Source organism: Otolemur garnettii, unplaced genomic scaffold, assembly GCF_000181295.1.
Source record: "Otolemur garnettii isolate 467f Iridium unplaced genomic scaffold, OtoGar3 scaffold00055, whole genome shotgun sequence".
In the NCBI taxonomy this organism is placed as follows: domain Eukaryota; kingdom Metazoa; phylum Chordata; class Mammalia; order Primates; family Galagidae; genus Otolemur; species Otolemur garnettii.
Genome location: NW_003852450.1, coordinates 1,165,958 through 1,190,001, shown reverse-complemented (window position 1 = coordinate 1,190,001; position 24,044 = coordinate 1,165,958). Strand labels below are relative to the sequence as shown.

Genomic DNA, 24,044 nt, shown 5'->3' with positions numbered 1-24,044 from the left:
GTGGATGAGGGCTGGACAGTCTAACAGACGCCTGGCCAGGCAGGGGAGAAATGAGTAGTTCTGACGCACGGGGCTTCCCTCCCTTCTCCAGACTCTTAGCTATTTTTTTTTTTTACCTTATTTTCCTTCCTGTGTTGAAAGAGCTATGGGGCCTGGACCATGGTAGGGTTTCCTGGGGACATTCCATAAATTCCTCATAGGCTGTTTCTCTGGAGAGGGGTGAGGGCAAGTGGGTGGGTAAACAAGGGGCCAGCAGGAGCCCGGGTGTGAATATCAGGTGCCTCAGAGGAGAATGGGTGGAAAGGAAGGGTGAGTTTCACAGAGGAGGAAGGATGGGTGTCATGAGCTCATAGAAATAGCCACAGAAAGGCCAAGTGAAGAGTGAGAAGGAGCAGGTCCGAACAAGCTGTCGGCAGCCATGCCCCAGCCTTGCCCTTGAACCCTCTGACTTGCCTTCACAGCAACTGATCCACCGGGGCTCCAACAGGGCCAGGAGAACTTGGCCAGCTCAGGTGTGTGACTTGGAAAGATGCCAAGCCCCCTGTGTGTTCTGTGAAAGGTGGATGGAGATATGGGGAAGGTCGTTTCAAGGTCCCTTTGAGTCCTGCTGGACCACACTTCCGTTACTCTTTCTTTATCCATCCATTCAAGCAAATGATAATTCCCTAATTCAGATCTAGGGTGGAAGAGAGTGGGGGCACTAGCTCCTGGCTGAACTCTGTGGCAAGCCTAGACCTGAGGACTGTTCTTAGCTTCCAGCTCTGGGCTCCCTCGCTGTCTCTCTACAGAAAAGGGGTGCCACACTGGGGGTTAGGGCAAGAAGCAACATGTCCTAGATCTCTATGCTCGGACAAGTCACTTTTCTTCTCTGGGCCTCAGTTTCCCCACCAAATCATGGTCAGTTTTCAAAACAGTTTCGGGGCCTATTCCGTGAGTGAACACTTGACAAAGGGATTAAGGAGAAGGAAGGGAATGCATATGCGTAGAGCACAACCTTGCCCTTAATAGAACTTTCAAGAGAATAAAGGAGACCAGTAAATAGAGTTACACAAATGATCCAGAGCAGTGATTGGAGGGGGGACAGGGAGAGGGGAAGGCGCTGAGCACCAGCCTCGATGTGGCTGCTGCTGGCCCCTAGAAAGCCTTGGCACAATTTAGAAAAAGCTGGGTCTCCTTCTATAAGGCCATGTATTAGAAAGTGTACCCCAACTGGGTGGATGTCTCTACCATAGGGTACGTGGTGTATTGGTGTGGTAGGGAGAACTCAGGCTGGATTTCACCTCCCCTATGTCCCTTAGCTCAATGCCCTGTGCCAGGCATAATTTGCCCACCTGGATGTTGTGACTCTGGCTGTGCAGGACAGATGAGCCACTTTTTAACCATAGTGGAATCTCATAGAGCAAGTTCTTTGCTCTTCTACTTTGGGAAAGCAAAAGCAGAGACCACATTCTTTCACTGTTCCATGTGCTACCAAACAAGCTCAGGGCCAAAGTCTTGGGCATAGGGGAGGGCCTGCCACAGAAACACATGGGAACCTCTACGGACAGCAGTTAGTACATGGTTAGACGGTTTTGGTATGGAGAACCAGAAAAGGTCTGGAGGGTTTAACACACCAGGTGAACCCAGAGCAGTTCTTACCTCCTCTGGCATTCAGAATAAGCAGAACATGGAAATTTCTCCCTGGGCTCCCTCCAGGCTAACCTCTTCCCACACTCCCAAATAACATCCTCCCAAGGCTGTATACCACGTAGGAGGAAAAGACTCCAGGGTGATGTCAACATCAAAGGGTGAGAGGCAGCAAGGTCTTATATGTGCCTTGATCCACAGGTGCTGGGACTAGGGAAAGCGGGCAGGAAGGTAAGCTTGGGAAATGAAGATTAGCTGGGACCGGAAAGAATGTGGGTGCTATAATCTCACATAATGAACCAGATTGTGCTCCCTCTCCGCACCCTAAGCACTAGGCAAGCAGGTACAAGCTGTTGGCTTCAGCCTGCTGCACCAGCGACCTGTTCTCTCCAGCTGGTAGAGGTGTTCAGGGAGGCACAGGGTAAAATGCCTACTTCCTGCTGGCAGCTCGCATCTGAGTGGTGAGGTGGAGAAGGAAGATTACAGGAAGAGGAAAGACGGGAGAATGTCTGTCCTGGGCACCAGATACCATCAGAGAGCTGCCATTTGTCCCAGGTCCTCAAAATTGTGACCTGTAATCCAAGGTCAATTTGTAACTCCAACTTCTTTGGATTCAACAAAGACTGTTGACCAGTGTAATCAGCCCTACAGGTTTAGGGAAGGATTTGTAATGTGGATGAGGGTGATTCATACTGTAAATAATCAAAATTCTGTAATTCTACTTGATTTGAGAATGAAGATCGAAGTTTTTGCCCTTATACTAATGTGTCTTCTTGATTTCTTGAAGTCTGGGCTTAATTGAAATAAGTTTGCATTCCTGAGATACCCAGTGACTGATGGCCAGAGGAAGCAGACAGAGGACAAACCACAAAATCAATCCTTCCTACCTCCCCATTTCACCCTCACCCCCCAAGAAAATGAAGGGTTACCTGTAGCTATCTCTCCAGCAGGGACTCTCAGCTGAGGAGCTGAATGGCACTGTGGCATCCAAGCTCAAAGACTCTTACCTTTTTCAGCTTGCCGCTCTTAGTCCCCACAAAAACCACACTGTAGCCATTGTAAACGTAGGAAGCCACAGAGGTCATGCGGTCCCGGCTGGTGGTGTACAGGGTCAGGCCCTCCACTGGAGTGGAGCCTCCAAGTGGCTGGTTGATGTCCAATCCACAGAAGTTATCATCAATGGGGACAGGCTAGAGGGAAGGGGAGGAAATTGGGTCAATAGCAGCGGAGGCATGATGGAGCCACTTCACATCCCCCCGCCCCCAACCACCAGCCCCAGGACACCAGGGCTCACAGAGGCACGGAGATGGGGTTCAGAGGTCTTACTCTCCCTGCAGACAAAACCTCCTCACCAACTGACCCACAATTCCTAAGAAACCAGGTAAAGGAGTGAGCAGCATCCTTCCACTCACCTGGAGCTATCTGCCTCCACCTTTCTGCCAGGAAAACCAGGGTCAATTTGTAAAGCTAATTGCTTGAATAAATTTTCGAGTTATTTTAATATCCCTGTGGACCATGCCATTCTATGGGGATCTTTCAACTTCAGACAAGGGTTCAGTGGATATTCAGTCGAAAGGCAACATCACAGGATTGCTACCAGCCTGGAGAGGGTTTCTTGTTTGCTTCTTGGGCTGCAAAGTCTCCCTTTGGGCACAGGGAATTTTAAGCCATTCAACTATTCACTACTATCTGCCTTACCAGGAATGGATTAAAAGTGTCATAATAATAATGGACGGTATCTTAGACTTTAACATTTAGAGTTAGTTAATCTCCATGTGCCTCAGTTATTATTTAGAATAATACCTGCCCACCCAGAACTCTTACAGAATTATGGAGAAGCAAATGAAATGAAGCAATAGAGTGAAGCAAAATGAAATAATAAGTGAAAACAAATGAAGTAATAGAGTGAGAGCAAATGAAATAATGTAATAGAGTTTTGTTAAGTTGCACAACTATTTCCACTATTGTAAGTTACAGGCCTTCAACAATGCTTAAGTAAACATAATTATGAGGGAATTCTGGAGGTGATGTCCTTCCCGTTATCAGCCCTTTGAAGAGAGTGGCAGTGTACCTGTGTAGAGTATGGCAGGAGAGACTGGGGCACCTTGGCAAGGAGAGCACCTTGGGCAAGTGAAAAAACCTGCTGGTCGGAAAGTAGGAAGACCTAGATCCCACCCTCTGTTCTATTGCTAACTGGTTGGTTAAACTTGGACCAGTAGATTCCTCTTTGGGAGCTGTTAAAGACAATATTAACTTGATGATTTCAAAGATCTCATTAGGTTAAAAAATAGACAGAGACTATGTGCTTTCTGAGGCAGGGGCTACTGAGGAGTCTGCAATGTTCACACAGTGCCCAGCATAGAGCCGGGCCAGGAAGGGTGCCCAGAGATGCCCCAGTTGATTGCATAACATGGAATCCTGGGGCAAAGGTGGCAGAAGCTGGGCTGGAGAGAGCCCCAAGTCCTGGGGCAGCTGTTCCTTCTGGGTCTGGAAAGGCATCCCGGAGGAGGAAGCAAACAGCTGTCATGGGAAGCATGGAAAGCATCAGAGGGAAGCCTGGCCTCTGTTCCCTTCAAGCTCTTCTCCTCACCCTCCCAGGGAAGTGCAGGCTGACACATCATCACATGTTGACAGGCTCATTTCTTTGGAATAATTGGTTTATGAAACATGGTGTGTGATTTTTTATTTTAAAACCAAGGACTTCCCTTTCATTCCCTTCTCAGTCCCAAAGGGAATGGAGACTCATTTCTTGTGATCCCTTAGTTTTTCTTAGGGAGCTGCTGTTCCTCCTACTGATGGGAATGATGGTGCTGCGTGTGTGTGTGTGTGTGTGTGTGTGTGTGCATGCTAGGAAACCGATTTTTAGGTTAAGGATGACCTTTGAACTCTGGATAATAAGGAGCCCCACAGAGCAGAAGGAATGAACTTCTCAGCAAGGGAGTGAAGCAATGGTCTGCTGGACCCAGTTTGTGGGGGAGGCCTGTGTACATCTCTGTGTTGATGACAAACTGGTGCTTGAAATCAGCTATGGTGGGAGCATTTGTACCATGGGAATTGGCAAATGCTTATAACGGGGGCTTTTCCCTCCTTTCCCTGCTGCATACAACCAGGTACCTAATAGTTACCAGCACATCACTGGAGGCAATGATAAAGATTTCTGGCTCCCCAGAAAAACAGGTCAGAGTAATCAGCTACTATGCTCTTTTTTTTTTTTTTTTCTGAGACAGCCTCACTCTGTTGCCCAGGGTAGGATGTCATGGCATCTGCTTAGCTCACAACGACCTCAAGCCATCCTCCTGCCTCAGCCTTTTGAGTAGCTGAGACTATAGGCAGACACCACAAGGTCTGGCTAATTTTCTTCCAGTTTTAGTAGAGACAAGGTTTTGCTCTTGCTGAGGCTGGTCTTGAATTCCTGAGCTCAAGGGATTTTCCTACCTTGGCTTCCAGAGTGTTAGGATTACAGGTATGAGCTATCATGCTAGCTGATCAGCTACTATTAATCCTTTCAACAGTTTGTAATTCTCTTCCTCAACCCCACACCATAGGCAGCAGCTGTCCAGGTAAGACTTGGGCAATCCAGATTTTAGTCCTGTCCCTACCACTGTCCAGCTGTGTGACCTTGATACTCCACATGCCCTCAATGAACTTCAATGTTTTCACCTGTAAAGTAAAAGGATTGAACCAGGTAATTCTCAAGCATCCTTTCAGCTCTGAGAGTCTTTGATTTCATGCCATCAGTTTCTTTCCCACTTTCTGTGGTACTTTACCAGGCCTCAGAGTCTAGGCACAGGTGCAGCCCAAGACAGTTTTTGAGAAATGATGACAGGAGTAAAAACCTTACTGGTACTTGTACATTTTGCTAGATTCTACCTGACTTTAATATTGCCAAAAGTACAGAGAAAATGGTTTGTTCTGAGCCCGAGCCCTTGGGATTGGCTGGCATTTCTTTTTCTCCTCAATTTCTTTTTCAATATATTGTCAGATATTCCCAAACACCTGATGCCCCTTTACTTTTGTTCAAATGGTGAAAACTTGGTCTATGGCCTTCCTTAGAGGCAGAATGGCTAAACACACAGAGCTTGGTCTCAAAAGTGATAAGAGCAAACGGAATTAATGAAAATTCCTGCTTTATCATTCATAGTTATGTTGATTTAAGCAATCTCCTTAGTCTTTGTGAGACTTTGTTTTTCTATCTGTAAAATGAGAATGACAATTCATGCCTTATCAGGTCATTGGGAGGAGCAAATGAGATAATATTTCAATTGCCAAGCATAGGCTTTAGTACAAAGAGTGGGAGTCCCCTTTCCCATCCCTTCTCTGGGATCAGAGCTCAAATCCATGATCTGAGGTTTCCACATTATTCCAGATCATGTTAAAATCAAGCTCGGAGACCTTAGTTTCCCTGGATCCCCAGGTGTGGGATCCTTTGGACTATAGGGATTATGAAAAATCCTTCCTCTTGCAGTCCCCTGCATCAGAAAAGCGTGGTGCTTAAAGGGAGAGTGGAGGGGCTTTTACTCTGAGGCCTGAGTCCCACCTCCTGTCACCTCTCTCCTAGTGCTTTTGCTGTCCTTTGGTCCCTAGCCCAGGCTTGTCTCTCTGCACCACCCCTGGAGCAGAGAAGGGTGTCATCTTCCTCTTTCCTCTGGCTCAGCCACAGGCAGGAATCAGCAGTTTCCTCCTGACAAGGCCACCTCTGGATTATGGGAATCACGCTGGACTCTGCAGGGGCTTAACCCTTCCATTTCCTCTCCACTTCTCCCAGTTGGTTAGGTCCACCAGTCACAGAATGTTAGTACTGAGAAGAAATTTGGGAATTATCTCGTTCAACATTCTCTCATGTTATAAAAGTAATATAACTAAGAAAATGACATTCTTTATGACTGTGATTAATATTCTTAAACATTGCTGCCTATTTACTGAATGTTTATTATATTTCAAGTATTATACTAAGCATTTTACATAAATTTTCTATTTGATTCTCATAATAACCATGAAAAGAAGGTAATATTGTCTCTATTTTAAAGATGAAAAAAATTATAGCTCAGATCAGGTACCTAACTTTCTGAAAGTCACACAAAAAGTAAGTGGTAGATCTGATTTTCATTTTCCATCTGTTGAAACACAAAGCCTATTGTCTTAACCATTATCCTACATACACCCAGGGACAGAAGCACAGCCTAGGCCTGACCTGACTTCTGGCTTCAAGAAGTGAATCTTGGTTCTAGTGGCAGATGCCCTCAATTCAGGATATTCAGAAAGCAGCCGTATGGGTCCTTTGGTCTCAGATATTTCCCCAGGCTAAAGATCCAGAGCCCACAGCACTGTGTACAAAAACCTATTTTAGCACTTGCCACACTCCCCAACAGTTAACTAAAAATTGTAAACCTAACATTTCCAGGCATGGAGCTAATCTCACCATATGTTATCTGATTATCCCACAAGGTAAGCATTATGACTCCCATTTCACAGATGAGAGTGCTGAGGTGTTACGTTGCTTTTAAAGCCAGGAAGTAGCAGAGTTTTGAGCCCTGGCTTGTCTTAGAAGCTCAAACTCATACCCACTACATTATGTTTCTCTCTCTCTCTTTTTCCTGCTCTCCCCCAGTAGATTATGAGATCTGTGGAAGGAGTGACCATGCCTCGTTACGTTTGCATCACCAGTGCCTAGTACAGTGTCAGGCACTCAGAGGACCTTCAATACTCATTTGCTAAATGGAGGAATGGGTGAATGGATGGATGATGGACAGATAAAGGGAGTGATGAATGGACAGACAGATAGATAAGGGCTAGAAAAGAGATAGCAAGAAGGATTAAGGAAGGAGGGAGGAATGGAGGGAAGAGATGGGTGGATGGATGGATGGTGGGATGGGTGGATGAATGGATAAATGGATGAAGCATTGGTGGATGGAGGGGGACAGGGAAGAAGGATAAATGTATAGATAGAAAGATGATGGGAGGGAAGGAGGGAAGATGGATTGAAAAAGGGATGGGTGGGGGGATAGATGGAAGAGTGAGTGGATTGTAGTGAACCCTCTGATGGCAGCACCCTGATGCTCTGAGTTTTTCTCTGCCATCCTCAGGTCTGGACCCTGCGCTCCCTTTCCCCTCCTCTTTTGCTTTTGCCCACACCCGACTCTCCTCCAGTTTTCAATCTGTCAGTCAAGCTCAAGGCCTTTCCCTCTCCTCTGACTTAGCTATCCTATGTCTATCTGACCCCTCACTTGGCATCAGGGTGGCGTACACCTCTGCACATACCTCTGGCTGACCCTGTGTCCTACTGCTCTTTCTCTGACACGTTCTGATCTGGCTGCGGTGGCCACCTTGCTTTTCCTTGGTCACTCTAGACATGCCCAGAATTCTTTGTACCTGCTGTCTCTCTGGAATGCCTTCCCCAGGTAACCGCGCAGCTTCCCCTCGTCCTATCCTGTCTTTGCTTGAACACCACTTTCTCAGTGAGCTAAACATCGTAGGTGTCCCCTCCCTGCTATATTTTTCTTATAGCAATAATCACCATTTGACAGGCTGCAGGTTTGATGTGTTCATTTGTCTCACCTCTCTAGTACGTAAGCTCCACCAGGGCAGGGAGCTTGGTACCATTGCATGATTCACCACTAAAGCCTGCAGCACCTACAGTAGCCCCTGGGGTGATGTAGGCACTCACTGCATAGATTTGGAATGATTTAATGAAGCAACAACAAACATGTCCTAGGTATCTAGTGTAGGTAAGACCCAGTGTTATTGGTCACCAGCTGGTAACATGAGCCTGACAACCTCTCATTTCAGGGCCTTGGTGGTCTGGGAGCAGGCAGGCCCTGAGGCACAAACAGGAAGGGTGGAACCCGCATCTCGATTCAGGAGCAGAGGAACGTGCCCCCTTACCGCCTTGGTGCACTGGACGTCCTTTCCCAGTAGCCAGTTGAGCTCCAGGTTGCCCTCGCCCTGGTAGCAGGACTGCAGGCGCTCCTTGATCTGCAGATTGATGGCGCGGATGGGGAAGGCACACAGGGCAGAGTCGTCGGGCGGGTGGTGGTACTGCTTCTGCCCTTTGGAGAAGATGGCGAAGAGCACATCGTCCTGGCTGCTGATGTTGAAGGCCTGGGCCAGGGAGTCGCCAGGCTTGGCCAGGTAGGCAGCCTGCAGGAGGCGGTACTCCACTCCTGCCCGGGTGCAGCCGAACGGCAGGGACACATACGAGTGGAACTTGGGGTCATCCTTGCAGAGCCGCACGATGCGTGAGGTGTAGAAGAGGTCTCCGGCCGAGTTGATGGCTACACCCTCGGGGGTCTCGGGCTGGACAGTGAGAAAGTAGACGAAGCCCCCGCTGGCGAAGCCGTAGATGTAGAAGATGTCAAAATGGGAGACGAGGGCCAGCGTGTCTGAAGGGATCTTGATGAGCGAGGACACGAAGTCGCTGTGTAGCTCGTAGTCGAGCATGGCGGAGGACTCGGGGTCTCGGGGCAGCTTCCGGCTGGATAGGGTCGGAAAGTAATCCTGCTTCCCGTCCACAGCAGTGCCGATGAAGAGCTTGCCGTCCTCGCCCTCGGAGCGCACAATCACCCCGTACATGGTGCCCGTCTTGTTGACGCTGGACAAGTAGTGCTCCTTCTTGTGGGACGGCTCCACCAGGATAAAGAGGTCATCCAGCCGCAGCAGCTTGCACACGCCCTGGTAGAGGCTCCCGCAGGCCAGCAGGCGGTTCTCCGAGTAGTCGATGATCAGCAGCTTGTTGACATTGTTGGTGAGGGTGAGCACCTCGCTGCAGGGCTGCACGATGAGTGGCGGGTAACAAGACTTGTTGTCCTCCTCCGGCCCTGTCTTATGAGCCACCTGGATGGTCAGGTTGCCTGTCAGCTTGTAGACCCGGTTGATGGCCCCCACGTACACCGCCCCTGTCCCTCGGTGGACAGTCAAGTGGTTGAAGGTCCAGTCACGGTTCTCAGAGTGGAAAGTGCTAAACTGAGGCATGCCGGCCGCCCAGGGGGCCAGCAGCACCCAGACCACCCAGAGCAGGACCACAGACCAGCTGTCAACCTCCAGGGCCCGTGGCCAGGGACTCCTCTGTTCCATCCTGAGAGCTGCAGGGATGAAGAGAGGGCGCCTCTGTGTGTTCATCTACTCCACCTTCCTGGGTTGGTCCTCACATGCATGGTTCTGGAAAACACAAGGCAGAGTGGTCAGACTGAAAATAAATTCCAGGAGGCGCGAACAGGAATGCTTGACCCAGGGGTCCTAATCCTGGCTCAGTTCTGTGTGAGTGTCTTCCTTCTGTGGCTCAGTTTTTCTATTTTTAACATACTTTCTCCCTCTTAGGGATGTACAGGGAATCCTGTTATCTATTTTGGTCTCCAGCCTTTACGCTGAAAAAATACTTTTTTTTTTCCTTTATAAAGCATCTCTATTTCTGTCCTCTTAAGACATCATTTTTATCTGTCAGAAGGTTAAAAGACTGTTTAAGTCCACCCAGCCAGTCAATCCAACGGCAGCACTAAAGCCAGCCTTCCTCACCCAGCTGGCTCCTCTACCTGAGACCAGGAAAAATCTCTTCTGCTTTTTGAAAGCTTGTTAGGAAGACCTCCCCCAGGCTCTCCAGGTCAACTACTCCCAGAGTCTGGATATCGCAATAAAATTCTTAATTTCAGACTTCCAGGGCCTCACACTGCTAAGCCTCTTTGCTGTCTGTGCTGTGCCATCCACTGGGAGGAGAGGAGCTGGTCACCCTGACTGATAATACCCCTCCCTGCCTCTGCCCCTATTCCCCCAGAAGAAGAACCCCTGACCTTTGGCTGCTTGGACTTGTTAGAAAAGAGAACTATACTGTGGTCAACATTTCAGGGGTTCCTCTATGTGTCATTTGCAAAGTTGAAGAGTACCCAGGGAACAGGCAAATGATCCCCCATCCCTTTGACAGGCAATGCCCAGCCACACCCTACCCCTAACCCAGGTGGGGTCCTGGCAAACTGCTTCAACTTCTGCTTCTCTGCAGGCAGAGTGCAAGCGGACCCAGCCTCCTTGCTAATGGAGACTGCTAACTGAGTCCTGCTTCAGCCACCTTTGGTGGCAGTTCTGGGTTTGGGAAAATGTAGGTAGCAGGAAAGGGCAACAAGGTGAGGGGTACTCCCATTTCAGCCCCTGCTGGGGCCTCCTAACTGTTTCAGCATGCATGAAATCAGCCCTGGGCCTCCGCAGGCATGCTCAAAGCCCACTCTCCAGCCTTGATGCCTTTACTCTTTGCCCTTCCTCTGGGCTCCCAGGCCCTAAAGCTCTTCCACTGCCAGGGGCCCAGCACTCACTCTTCTGTATTCCAAAGAAGCTGCCCAGAGGGCAAGGTGGGGTCCTGGGGGGAAGCCTGTAGAGATTCCTGGGCAAGGAGGGGAGGTCAGAAAGCAGGGCCCGTCCTATCATTGTCATGGTGCTGTTCTGACTTATGGAGGGGGACAGCAGGACTCGGAGAAGCAGCAATCTGTCCAGCACAGAGATCATTTCTCCAGCTGGACAGACCATCCAGCAACCTTCTTGGACAAGTCCAGACAGAACTCTGGGCACACGAGGCATCAGGAATAGAAACACCCCAGCAGACAATGGAGAATTTGCTCCAAGACAGTTTAGGAGAAGCCTGTCTATCCCTTAGAATTCCCCAAGCTGAATGAGCTATGTTATTATAATTAGAATAGACACCACTTTGAGAATCCTCTAATTTTTTCCTTATATCTTTAGACTCTCCCTCTTCCTCTTCAACTCTGCATCTGAGGCCTAGCAGCTACCATGGTGCCAGAGCAGGTCCTGCCTGACTCCCCTTCTCCAATCAGATTCCACCAGGGTGTTCTGGGGTGACTCATGAGGCCCCAGGCTTCCTTGGAAAGAGGAAAGCAACGGCAGCATGAGGCTCAGGCTGACCTCAGCTACTCTGACACAGCCCTTCCGGCCCCAAGTGCCCACCAGCAAAACCTCCCAATAGACCGGCTTTCGGTTTGAAAACCAGAGGTTATTTTTAGCTATGTCCTGAGGCCGGTAGCAGGACGTGAATTCCTGAAGAGGGGCTGTGGAGCTGTGGAAAGGAAATAACAGAATCCTCCAATTCTCCAGCTGGATAGGGAACTGCAAGAGGCCATTCTTTGCTTGCTCCTCTCGCTGGGTAGCAAAGCTCCCAGGGCCACAGGTGGGGAACAGCATATCCCAGGAGGAGTTCCAAGGAGGAGAACTGTCACCACACTGCTTGGGGTTTGCATTGTAGAAAGTACTCTCAGAGCCACATTGTACTGAATTTGTGGGCATTACACTTCTATCTTTTCAACAACATATAGGCACGTATGTGTTTGGCCTGTGGGTGGGGGAAGGGAGTCCTGATGGCAGAAATAAAATCAAAGGACGGTGTGAGGTGAAGGTCAACCATCTCATCTCTATGCTCAGTATCTCTCCAAGACACAATTAGAATAGTAAGTGGCTTTTGTCATGAAGCAGAATTTAAGGACAAATTTGGAATTTTGGACAAGACAAGTTTCATGTCCCATTCTAGTAGAATGTGGCTAACTATAGTACCTAGCTATCAGCTCACCACAAGAGGAGATGAAACAGTGCAGGAAACCTCTTAGAGGGGCTGCAGGCAACTAGTGAGTGCTTAACTTCGTTAGGTATGATTATCATCCAAGACTCCCCAGGAGGCTTCAAAAATCCCACCAGAGCTCCCTCCTTCTCCATTTGCTTATATTCCTCCTTTCCATGCATTGAATATCACGAGTGAACCTTGAACCCTCAGCCCTCCCTAACCCAGTGACTGAGTTCAGTGTCAGAAGCACGTGCTAGATCTAAGGTGATCTCTGTCATATACTTCAGAGTACCAACATAGCCTCTACACAGACTGCAAAAAAGCCAGTGGGAATAGAGGATCCTGAAAGCCAGACTGAGAATAAAAAAATTGGCTTAATGGCTAGAAGGCGTGGGGTCATGGGGCAGGAGGTAGGGTGGGGGACTCAAGAGCCCCAGGTTCAAATTCTGCTTGTGTCATTCATGAATTGTGGTGTGGTTGTAGACTGATCTAGCATCTCCCTAAGTCTATTTCTTGATCTTAAAACAGAAGAGTTTTTTAATTAATAAATCTTCAAGATTTCTTCTTTCAGAGGATAAGAAACCTTGATACATGGCTCCTCAATTTCTAGAGGCTGATTCCAATAGCTGAGATCCTTCTCTCCAACCTGGTGTGGCTGATTGGGCCAGGAGTTCTCAACAGGGCACTACAGCTGGGCTGTTTTTCTCTCACCCTCAATCAGCATCTGCTCAGGACAGGCTGCTCCTGGTACTCAGCCAAGTGGTGTCATCTCTCGGTGCTCAGGGACCGCCCACTGGGAGCAGCTGTCACTGGACACTGGAGTCAAGAGGAAGCCTGGTCTCCTGCAGTATGGGGTAGAGGGGAGGTTTGCACCCCACCTTGGGAGTAGGGCCTTCATAAGGACAACTGACTTCAGTGCCAAGATTGATGTTACTAAGCAGCTATTCCATTAAGTAAGGATCAGACCTTCTATCCACATTGGGAGTAAGAGAGAAGGGAACCCACTTTTGTGCCTCTGACAGGCAGTGTGGTACAATGGTTAAATACATACGCTCTGGACTTATGCGTAAATGACAATCAGGCATTTCCAGGGGCTTGGATACAGAGCCCATAGCTGTGCACATTCGTCAAGATACTTTGCCATTCTGTGATGCTATCTCACTGGCTATGTAAAATGGGTTTAGTAGTAGTGTCTACCATAATATAGGATTATTATGATGGAATCAGTTAATATGTGTAAAGCTCTTAGAATAATTCCTGGCCCATTTTAACTGTCCAAGATACATTAGCCTTTATTATTAGCAATTTATTTCTCCCTATTTCCAGCTCCTTCCCTCCATCTACCCCATGATGTGTCTTCGAATAACTCTCCCACCCTGAATTTGGCAGAAGCCAGTGAACACACGCCTGTGACTTTGCATACCTCACTCCAGTGTTCTACCAGTGTCCACTTCAGAAGTTTTCTCTTCACAATGATGCTTCCTTCATTCTGTTGCCTCTCTCTGCTTAGTTTATACAGTCACTTGCCATGTGCATCCTCAAGAGACAAAACTTGCCTAGTTTGCTCACCTACCAGTTTCCTTCTCCCCAACTCCAACTCTCAACCAGGGAGTCCTGCTCTGGGACCCTCACCTTAACAGCACAGCCTCCTAGGACATCTTGCCGCTGAGCATTCCTGATGCCAAGGAGAGGCCGTGCTTACCCCCATGGGAAGCAAGTGCCACTAAATATTTTATTTGGAGGACCTGATGACACCATCTCCCCGATCAAAACTCAGGCAGCAGGTGTTGGTGACAGCCAGTGAAGGCATTTGATACTTTCCTGATCAGCTGTTACAGCATCAGTGGCAAGCCAGAGGGGAAATGACAATCAGGCATTTCCAGTTCAGCTCAGGGAAGGATTCTCCCCCTTCCTGCTGTCCCATTCTGTTGCCCTTTTCAGGAGATCTGGGTGCATATGCCTATATGCTTTCCCATGGCCTCTCTTATTGCAAAAAGAGCTGGTGAGAAGAGAAGCTGGATTCAGGATTCACAATTTACAAATTTACAAATTGAATCAAAGTTCCTTGTAGTAAATTGAGTCAAAGTTCCTGCTAGTATCTCTCACCCTCTTGGACCCATCTGTAGCTCCACCATCACCACTATCTCTACTCCAGTGATCAATGTGGCCAACACCAATGTACTTTCAGCACCATCCTGGCACTGATAGTTTTTTCATAAGAGCACCAGTAAATATTGCCATTATTACTACTTCACTGCCAGCTACTCACACAGCCAGGACCCTGAGGAGCCAGAAGATGAGGGAGAAAAGGTAAGCACGAAAAGAGAGCAGTGAAGTCAGAGAAGGAGTAGGCAGGTGCCTCGGGATTCACCTAACCTCCTCCCTCTCCCATGCAGAAGGGAGTCCATCCTCTCCCCGAGCTCTCCCTTCTTTTTTTTTTTTTTTTTTTTTAGACAGAGTCTCACTATGTTACCCTTGGTAGAGTGCCGTTGGTATCATAGCTCACAACAACCTCAAACTCTTAGGCTTAAGCGAGTCTCTTGCCTCAGCCTCCCAAGTAGCTGGGACTACAGATGCCCACCACAATGCCTGGCTATTTTTATCACAGTTGTCATTGTTGTTTAGCAGGCCCAGGCCAGGCTCGAACTCACCACTCTTGATGTACGTGGCTGGCACCGTAACCGCCGTGCTACCAGCGCCGAGTCGCAGCTCTCCCTTCTAATGGATATGCCTTTAAAGCAGTAATTCAGGGCAAATGATGAGGGAGATTATAAGATTACGCTAACCTGCTACTTTTTTTTCTTTTAAGATAAGGAAACCAAAGTCCACAGAAAGGAAACAAATTATCCAAGGTGACTCAAAATGAGTCAGGCACAGACTGCGACTAGAACTCAGACCTTGTGATAGACAACAAGTGTGTCACTTCCTTCCTCACAGTGGGAAGGGTTCTGGGAGGTGTTTATGCTCTCCCTGGAGGCTGTACTGCTTGGGGAAAAGAAGAGGTCTTCAACAATGGCCCCATGATGGGCAGAAATGCGTGTGGTACTGGGCCTGTGCAGGGAAGCGGTTGAATCTCAGAGGAGATTCAAACAGGCTCAGATTAAGGGACAGAAGGAATAAAAGAGATTATGACAGAATGGCTCCCTTCTGCATCAGGGAGGATGCCCTACTCTGACCTTCCCAGGCTCAGGCAGGCCCAGGCAGGCCCAGGCAGGTCCAGGCAAATGTTACACAATGTAGGACTGTCACTCACACTGTGACTTGGGGGCTACGGTGTCCTGTGCCACCATCCCACAGACAGGTCAGATCTAGTCTAAGCATGGAAAGCTCTATTTTCCCAAAGAGAACTATAACAGACAGAACTGAATTTAGCTGTTCAGGGGAACATCCTATCCAGAGAGGATCCCTGGAGTATCCCCTGAAGGTGATTCTGGAATTTTCTGACATTGAATTTTCCTGACAGCTGTCTAGGAATAAGTTTGGGCAGAGACAGGGGATTGGTCTCGATGATCTCTGAGGGCTGCCTTCAGTTTTAGATTTCTGTAAGGATAAGACATCTCAGTGAGGCCCTAGCTTGTCCCTTGTGGGTAGAATGGCACTGAAGGAGCTGTCTGAATGTCCCTTACTCAGTTCTACGTGCAAACATCCCAAGAGTCATTCTGTCAAACAGGGACCTCAGAGGTAGTCCAGGCACGTTGGGTAACACAAGGTGAGTGAGAGGGCGAACGTAAAGGCCCTGGGTAATGCCGACAGCTGAAAGGCCTCAATTAGAGTGAAAGGAGTTATCTGGTATTTAAATAATTATTAGATTGAAGGAATAATCATGGGTTTGAGCTGATTTTTTCCCCACTGTCACCCTGATGGCGTCTATAATATTATTATTCAAATGCCCATGATTCTCATTGAGAAGAGACCAAGAGAAAGAAGGGAGAGTGGGGGTGGGTGGAGCAGGGAGGGGGTGGGGAGAGAGACTCATTTAATCTCCATGTGACAGGGCTGCAGGAGGTACGATTAGTCTTTTTCTTATTTCAGCTGTCACTCATGCACAGACACCGAAGATTGTTATTAGCGTATTTTATGCACGCGATTTAAAGAGAAAAGGGGGAGGGGTGTGGGGAGAGGGGGAATTTTCTATGGAAAATAACGGGACCAGAGGAACAATTTAGATGTCACTTCTATACCAGCTGCGTTTGCTTCATTAATCGAATGTCATTTTTTTCCCTAGACTCTGTGCCGTTATGTGAAACTAAGTGGCTATATCTTGTCCCGGAATGGGGGAGAAGGACGGTGAGAGGAGAGAAAAAGAGGAACACGGCTCCTTGCCTACGCACACCCCTGGCAGCCATCTCTGCGAAAGTGATACTGTGGCCTCTCCAGGATGCCTCAGAACATCTCTGGTGACAGTTTCTACCCAGTCACCTGCTGACACTATGAGAAGGTAGACCCCCTACTTGTCTTCACAGATACGATTCCTTTCACAGGTGGGATAAACTACATTCAATCTCCAATAAACAAAGAGTGAGAGATAGAAATGGGGGTGGGGGTAGGTGGGAAGATTCCCCATTCCAGGTGAGGCAGTGAGGGGCTGTGAGATGGCAGCCGGCAGCCGTGGGTCGCACTCTGCTCCCATAAAGGCCCTTGGATTCCACATTCCTGCACAGCAGTGAGGGACTCCCATCTCTCTGATGGTAGACAGATGCAGGGTGACAGGGGTTGTGGGCTGAAGTGTGTGCCCTCAGAATTTCTGTGAAGTCCCAGCCCCCAGTCCCTAAGGAGGTGGCTGTACTTGGACACGGGGCCTTTACCAAGGTAGTCAAGATGAGGTCACTAGGGTGGGCTCCAACCCAATAGGACTGGGGTCCTAAGAAGAGGAAGAAATGCTCACCCGGACAGAGGCAGCTGAAGAAGGAAGAGGAAGTGAAGGCATGGGGAGAAGACAGCCACCCACAAGCCAAGGAGAGAGCCCTGGAGCAGGTCTTCCCCTCACAGCCCTCAGAAGGACCCAACCGCAGACGCCTTGACCTCCCACTTCCCAGCCTTCAGGGCTGTAAGACAACAAATGTCGGTGTGGAAGTCACCCAGTCCATGTGCTGTTACAGCCCCCCAACCCCAGCCCTGGCAAAGTAATGTGGAAGGGAGGAAAAGGTATTCTCACTTCTTGGCTCAGCAATTGTTCTCTTAAAGAAAAGGGGCGTGTGCACATACCTGCACACACAAGTTTGCAGGGAGGGGGCCAAGAACCTCACAGATGCAGGGCTCTTAACCCTTCCGTGGGGACTGACGGCAGTGAATGCCGCTGCTTTCACCCAGCAGAACATAGTGGCCCAGTGGCCCAGAGAGCCCACTTGTTCTGCCCCTTACAGCTTTGGGACAAGAATGAGGATTTACTGATTTCTGTTTTCCCTGCAGAGTGGGTCCTATCTTTTTGGTCATCCCCTGCATTCTTCCTCTGCCCCTACCCAGAGAGTGAATTCGTCACTTGTCAGACCTCAGGGACCGATCTCCCCCACTGCCATCCCAGCTCCTCCTCCAGCCGCGGGCCCTGTTCTGGGACCACTGCTTTTCATGCCAGGGAGAGTTTTCTGTTGTTTTGTTCCCAGGTCTCCCAGTGGGCTCTGATAGAACCCTGGAAACCACACCAGCTCTCCCAGGGCCTTAGCAAAACATTCGGTGTTTGTCCACTCCTTGCACAGGCTGTAAAAGTTTGGAGTTGTGTCCCTGAATTATGAAGGGTTTCAAGACATGCACTCACTTGAGGGGTTGGGGGTGGGGAGTGGCTCTGTTCCTTTCTGGGGCACTGCCTGGGATGGCTTTGCAAAGTCAAAACAAGATTCATTACCCTGGGGCCGGGAGCAGGGAGATACACGCCTGACCCTGCAGGCCTGCCCCATATGTCATGGACCTGTCAGAAATCTCCCAGAATTCCCTTTATTATCTAAAGGTCGCCACCCGGGCAGAGCGGAGAGAGCTGCATGGTATAAACCAAACTATAAGAGCAATCAATTTCCAGCAGCTGCCTTCCCTGCCACCCCATCCTCTGCTCCCCCTTCCTTAGGCTCTGCTCTCTTCAACCCCCCATTGTGGGAGGATCAGGAAGGCGCCCTGCTTGGCCATGGCCACCTCTCCTCTGGTCAGAAGGAATTCTTGTGCATTAGCAGGCTGGGAGAAGCAGGCCTGGGACTGTGCCTGCCCTCTGTGCTAAGGGAGTCCAAGAAAGGTCACCCCACTTCTCCCCTGACTCTGAGCAGGGACCAGTTTAAACCATCTTCATAATGGAGTTGCTCTTCTGGCAGGTATTATGGGATTAAAGGACAGGAAGAGGAATTCTCAAGTTCCTTCGAAGGGAAAAAAAGGAATAAAAGTGGGGACGTGGCTTTACTAAATCAAAATTCATGTTAGAAGACCTCACACCTTAAGGGCCATGAGTAACATAATAGCTAATAGCTACTAGTTTGTTATGGAGAACAAACTCCCATTTGTTTTCTATGACAAAACCAATAAACAGTAGCCACTCTTACTAGGCTTTATTAACACCTGCTGTGTGGCGTGCTGTCCTAGATGCTCTGTACATGATATTGATAATAGTGTGATTGTCTTGCAAGGTGGACACGAATTATCCCCATTTAACAGATGATGAAATAACCTCAGGAAGCCTCGGTAACTTGACTAGTAACATCCAGCTAGGAAGCAGAGATTTCTGAGATCCGTACTTTCCCCCAGTATTCCACATTGCTGAGTATTTTTCAGTCTGATCTTATTACTGTTCTGGGAGAACCCACTAGAACATTAAATAAGACTTCATAAGTATTTTAAAGACCAAAACTTCAGGCGTCATAGTCTGGTTTCCTTCTACTCTAAGCTGGTCTTTCCTTTTGGTAATGGGCAGTGTTGGAGCAGTGGTGCTGGCAGGAGGGGTTGTTGTCAGGTACCAGGTGGGATCCCTGGGTGTTTTGTGGTGAGAGGTTTGCTAGCTGGTAGCCACCTTTTCAAGACATTCCAAGCAACCTTTCCAAGGAGAATGGGGCTTTCTATTCTGTCTTTCATCCCATCCTTACTGTACAAGGAAGAGTCAGGGGCTCTTAGAGGAAAAATAGGACAGGAGAGTAGGGTTAAAAAGTACCCAACTAAATGGTTAACAATTACTCCACATAATGGCATGTTATGCTGCCATTAAACATAATGTTTTCACAGAATAATGACACTGCTCCAGTTCACACTAGTGGCAGGAAAAAGGAAGGAGGGGGCAAAGAAAAACTAAAACAAAGCATTCATCTCAACTCTCAGTCTATGGGTTGACCCTAAAACCCATACTTATTCTCCCCTGAAGCTGTCCACATCTTTCACCCCTTGAAGAAAAATTTTAATGGCTCCCAGGAGACCCCAGGTGATGGCACTTCCTTCTTTCTTTTGCAGATTCTCCTTCCTTTCTGCCTTCAGAAGCTTCACAGAGACAGCCACTGAAGCATCCTGGGGACAGGGAGCACTCGGGATCCCTGACGCTTTAACCCCATGTCAGGGAAATTGGCCATCAGTGCTGAATGAAGGGGCATTTTTTAATGCTGTCCATTTCCAGAAGCTAGAGCTGTCTAAAGTTCAAAAGGCTGGTACTGACTCCCCGAAAATGGTGTGAGACAGGCACATCATCACCATCCAGGTCTTCCTCCGAGACAGACCCTGCTGAAGGCCACTGGCAGCTAAGACCCAGCCCTGGACCTCCTTCATGGTGAGCCTCATGTTGCCTCTTTTCTTGTGTCTCAGAGCCATTGTCCAGGTTTGCCTGGCACATGGCCAGGGCGTGATGTTCACCTATGCAAACACCTTCTGTGGCTCCCTGTCATGGCCCAGATTCACTCAGGACTGCTAAGCGTCCAAGTTCAAGTCCTTTCCAAGCTGGGTCTTCGGTCTTTCTCCAGCCTCACTGACCACCTCTCCCAGATGACTACACCCCCAACAACAGGTTGGTTTGTTGAATGCCTCAAATACTTTGCTCGGTTTCACCCTCTCCCTGGAATTCCTATCTTCACTTTCTTCTTTGTGTATTCATACCAGCCCATCTTTCAAAGCCTCATAAAGCTTTTAGGACCCTACTGCCTCCAATCACCATTTGCTCCTCCAAAGTTAATTAAAAACTGCTGTTTTTAATTAACATGCTGATTCCAACACACACTGCATTGCAGTGTTCACTCTCTTTTATCTATGACTATGTCCTACCTCCCCTTTGAATTAGAGACTCTTTGAGGGCAGGAATGATGTCTTATGTTTCTTGCCATCCCATGCAGAGTCAGCATGATGACTTTGACTCAGAAATCTGCTGAACAGTGGAAGCCACAGAGGAGGGCACGGTGTGAGCATTTGTTTTTTTCTCTACTAACACTGTCCTTGCTAGTCTGCCCTAAGACATGCCCTAGACACTTGGCGCTAAGAGTTGTCATGACCTTTACAGGTAGTGAAGAAGGATGTGAGCTTTCTGGGAAGGATGGTGTCTGGAACCCACTGGGCAAAGGAGAAATGTCTTTGGCTAGGTGGATGAGGTAGGGAGAAAGAAAGGAAGAATGGGAAGATACCAGCTCTGTCTTTGAAGAATGGACAATTCAGACATGTGAAGGAAGAGTGTGAGCAAGACAGTGCCACAGCCACAAACCATAAAATACCACAGATCACATGAGAAGCATATAATAATTTTAAAAATGACAAGTTGAGAACATAAAGCAATCAAGAGCAGAGTGGGGTGGGGGAGAGTGGCCTTGGAAGGTTTCAGAAGAGGGTCTTCTATGAGGAGGTCAAGCTCAATTCTGGTGAATGCTACCAGGAAGCAGGAACAGAGAAAAGACGTGATCCTCGGAAACAGAGCTAGGCTCAAGTCTCACTTCTACCACGTACTAATCTGGTGACCTTGAACATGTTATTTAATCTGTTAGAGCTTCATTTCCTCCATTGTAAAATGACACCCCATAGGGTTATGGTCTGAGAATCAATGAGATAAAGGATGTGAAATTGTTTTGTAAACTCTACTGCTCTGAGTAAACACCAGCTATTCTTGTTACTGTTTTTGAAGAAACACTGTACAAGGGCATCATCACTTTGGCAGCAGCAGCCACCCTGAATGGTGGTGACAAACACCAATGGCTCTGTTTCAGCACAGGGGAGGGGTGGTTGCTTTGAGGCTTAGCATCCAGCTCCTGAGATCCAGCCTTCTGGAAGAAATGGGGTGCTGCTTATCCCACCTTCCCACCTCCCATATAAGTCTAAAGTTACAGGCAGCTATTCCCGCTAGTCTCTCAGTGACCCCACGATGTCCAGGTCACCTTCTCTCATACCCCTTGGGGTGATTGGGGCCACTTGTGTGACTCTTGCTGAGCTGTCCAGACACTTGTGACAAGATAGGAGGGAGGAAAGAAGGAAAGAGGAAGGCTGGTCTGGAGTGGGGTAAGGGGGAGATACTGAGATAACAGTTCCCTCAGGCTGGAGCTCCACTTTCTTTGGGCTCATCCCGTACAGGGTCGCCTTGGTATCCAGGATGAAGTCTATCTTCCTTCCTTATCTTCCCTTGCCTCTCTTTCTCTCCAGTGCATTTCTGAACCCACAGCCAGCCTTAGGATAAAAAGCTCTAACTCCTTTCCATGAGGAAGCTTCTTAAGCAGGCTGTGTCCCTACCCTGGGCCTTCCCACCTGCAGTTTCTATTCTTTCTCTCTTTGTCTGAGATTTCCAGCTCTTGCAGAAAAGATCCGAGCTGTCAGGCAGTCTCTCTTAAGTAATGGGCATGTTCACACTCAACGCACACGGAGGAGGGAGAAGGCTGTGTGGCTGGATAATAGGGGCACTTGGGAACTGAGGGACAGTTGGGATTCCAGGCAGAGGTCTGACCAGGTAAGGGCCTGGTCTGTGTCCACCAAGATGCATAGGCTCTCAGCCGGTAGACCTTTAAACATCCAGGGCGGAGAGCACCAGCCCTTGATAAGGGAGTGGGGGAGATAGACTTCTAAGGCCCTTGAGGCTCACTTAGCTCAGGGTTAGTGAAGCTGATGTGCACAATTATCAGAGTGGCTGAGACAGGGAGAAGAATGTGCTGAAGGGAGGCAGGGGAATAGTAGGCCCCCATGGGAGGACCTGGGGCCGGGAGATGAAAAGAGCTCCCTGAGTGAGAATCTGGCTCTGGGTGATGAATGGGGTGTGAGAGAGAAGTCTGAAAAAGGGTAAACAGCTAGGAGGGACCCAGGAGGGAAGCAGGAGGGAGGGGTGAAGAGAAAGAATGTAGAGGTCAGAGAGCAAAGAAAATGCTCCTGGAGTGATTGACTCAAGATCCGACACGCTACACACCCGGGTGAATGCACGTGTGCACGCAGATGTGCACGGCCGCCCGCCCGCCCTCCCGCCCCTCCATGCCCCTGCAAAGGTGTGAGCCAGCCTGCTTTCCACCCAGACACTTTCTCTCTCCTGTGGAGAACTTTCCTCTGATGTTTGGTTCTGAGTCTCGGAGGGACCCCACTGTAACGCGACTGGTACTTGTACAGTGATTTTATAGTTCCCTAGGAATCTCACATACATTAGCCCATGAAGATGGCCCTCACACAAGCCTGTGTGGTTGAGAGTATCATCTGCATCACCATTTTACAGGTGAAAGGACTTTGGTGTATCTGAGGTTAAATATTTTGGCTAAAGCACCAGACATGGAAGTGGGACTTGGATGTGGGGTCCCAAAATTAAACCTGCCACCTTGCTTCCCTGCTGCCTGGAACGGCATCCTGCTAATGGATATTTCCAAGGAGAGATCATTTATGCCAGAGGCCAGACTCTGTCTCCATATAGGCAATACTCTGGTCTGGGTGTTATCCCGTTACTGCTCTTTGGGAATGGGAGGTGGAGTCTAATGACTCAGAGTTGAACTCTTAGGGACCCCCTGTGAAAGCTGAGAGGAGAAGGCCTGGGGCTGGGGGCTTCTGGCCATCCACTGAATGCCATTTGGCTCTTGCCCAGTTCTGGTTGGTGGGAAGGAGGGGTTGGGGAGGCTGAGGTCTGGATGCCGCCCCAGGGGCTTGCACAGGTGGTGGGTGATGGAAAGGGTCCAGGAGCACTAATCTGTAGGGAGAGGAGGGACTGCCGTGCCAAAGTCTCCCCTCTCTGCAGCCTGCCCTTTTCTGTGGGGCAGAAAGCCAGCGCCAGCCTCCCTCTGAAGAGCACATGTCTCCACGGTCCCTGCAGCCGGCCCCAGGGTACAGGCAGCTTCTACCTGCCTCAGACTCCTCTCCCACCTCCACCTCCTCCTCCCTTTCAGCCCCGGCCCTGCTACTCCCCAATTCCCAACCATGGCAGATCACTGATTAATTCAGGGCTGTTTAATAACCCTTCTATTTCGATGAAACAAGCTGTCTTGTTTTCTTTATTTTTAACACTGACTTTCGTTTCTTTGCTAAGCATCTTACTGTCATTTAAATTTCTCTGTCTCCAACCAAGCTGATAATAGACTGGAGTGAGCAGCTGCTTCCATCCTGTTTATGACAATGATTAGAAGTTAGAGCTTGTGCAAGCAGAGAATTGACCAAATCTCAGTTCAGAGGGGTCTGCCCCTGTTTGTAGAGGGAGTGCTAATTTTAACATGGTTAGGAGAATTCTGGCTCCAGGGGACACCGGGACTAATCCCAGCCCAGGCTTCCTGGCACCCTGTTTGAGGAGAGAGACTGGGGCTGGAGGTGTGAGAACCAACTTTATTTACTTTGGAATTAAGGCCAGGAGCTGCAGGTCATTTTTACCAGCCTGACCCTCAACTTCACTTCTCAACAAAGCCTTTTCCTCCACTGACTTTACAGAGCAGCAAAGAGAAAGACTAAGGCTTAGAGCAGCGGTTCTCAACCTGTGGGTCAAGACCCCTTTGGG

At 48.8% G+C, this 24,044-nt stretch overlaps 1 protein-coding gene across 1 annotated transcript in view; it reads right to left on the bottom strand.

The window, feature by feature from the left end:
• PLXNA2 (plexin A2) overlaps positions 1–24,044 on the bottom strand; it is a 210,109-nt gene that overhangs the window by 174,436 nt on the left and 11,629 nt on the right. The window contains exons 2-3 of the mRNA XM_003792201.2: positions 8,509–9,780; positions 2,634–2,816 (exon numbers count right to left, since the gene is read on the bottom strand). Coding sequence (XP_003792249.1) covers positions 2,634–2,816; positions 8,509–9,741 — 1,416 coding nt within the window. The 5' untranslated portion in view covers positions 9,742–9,780. The remainder of the gene's footprint in view (positions 1–2,633; positions 2,817–8,508; positions 9,781–24,044) is intronic.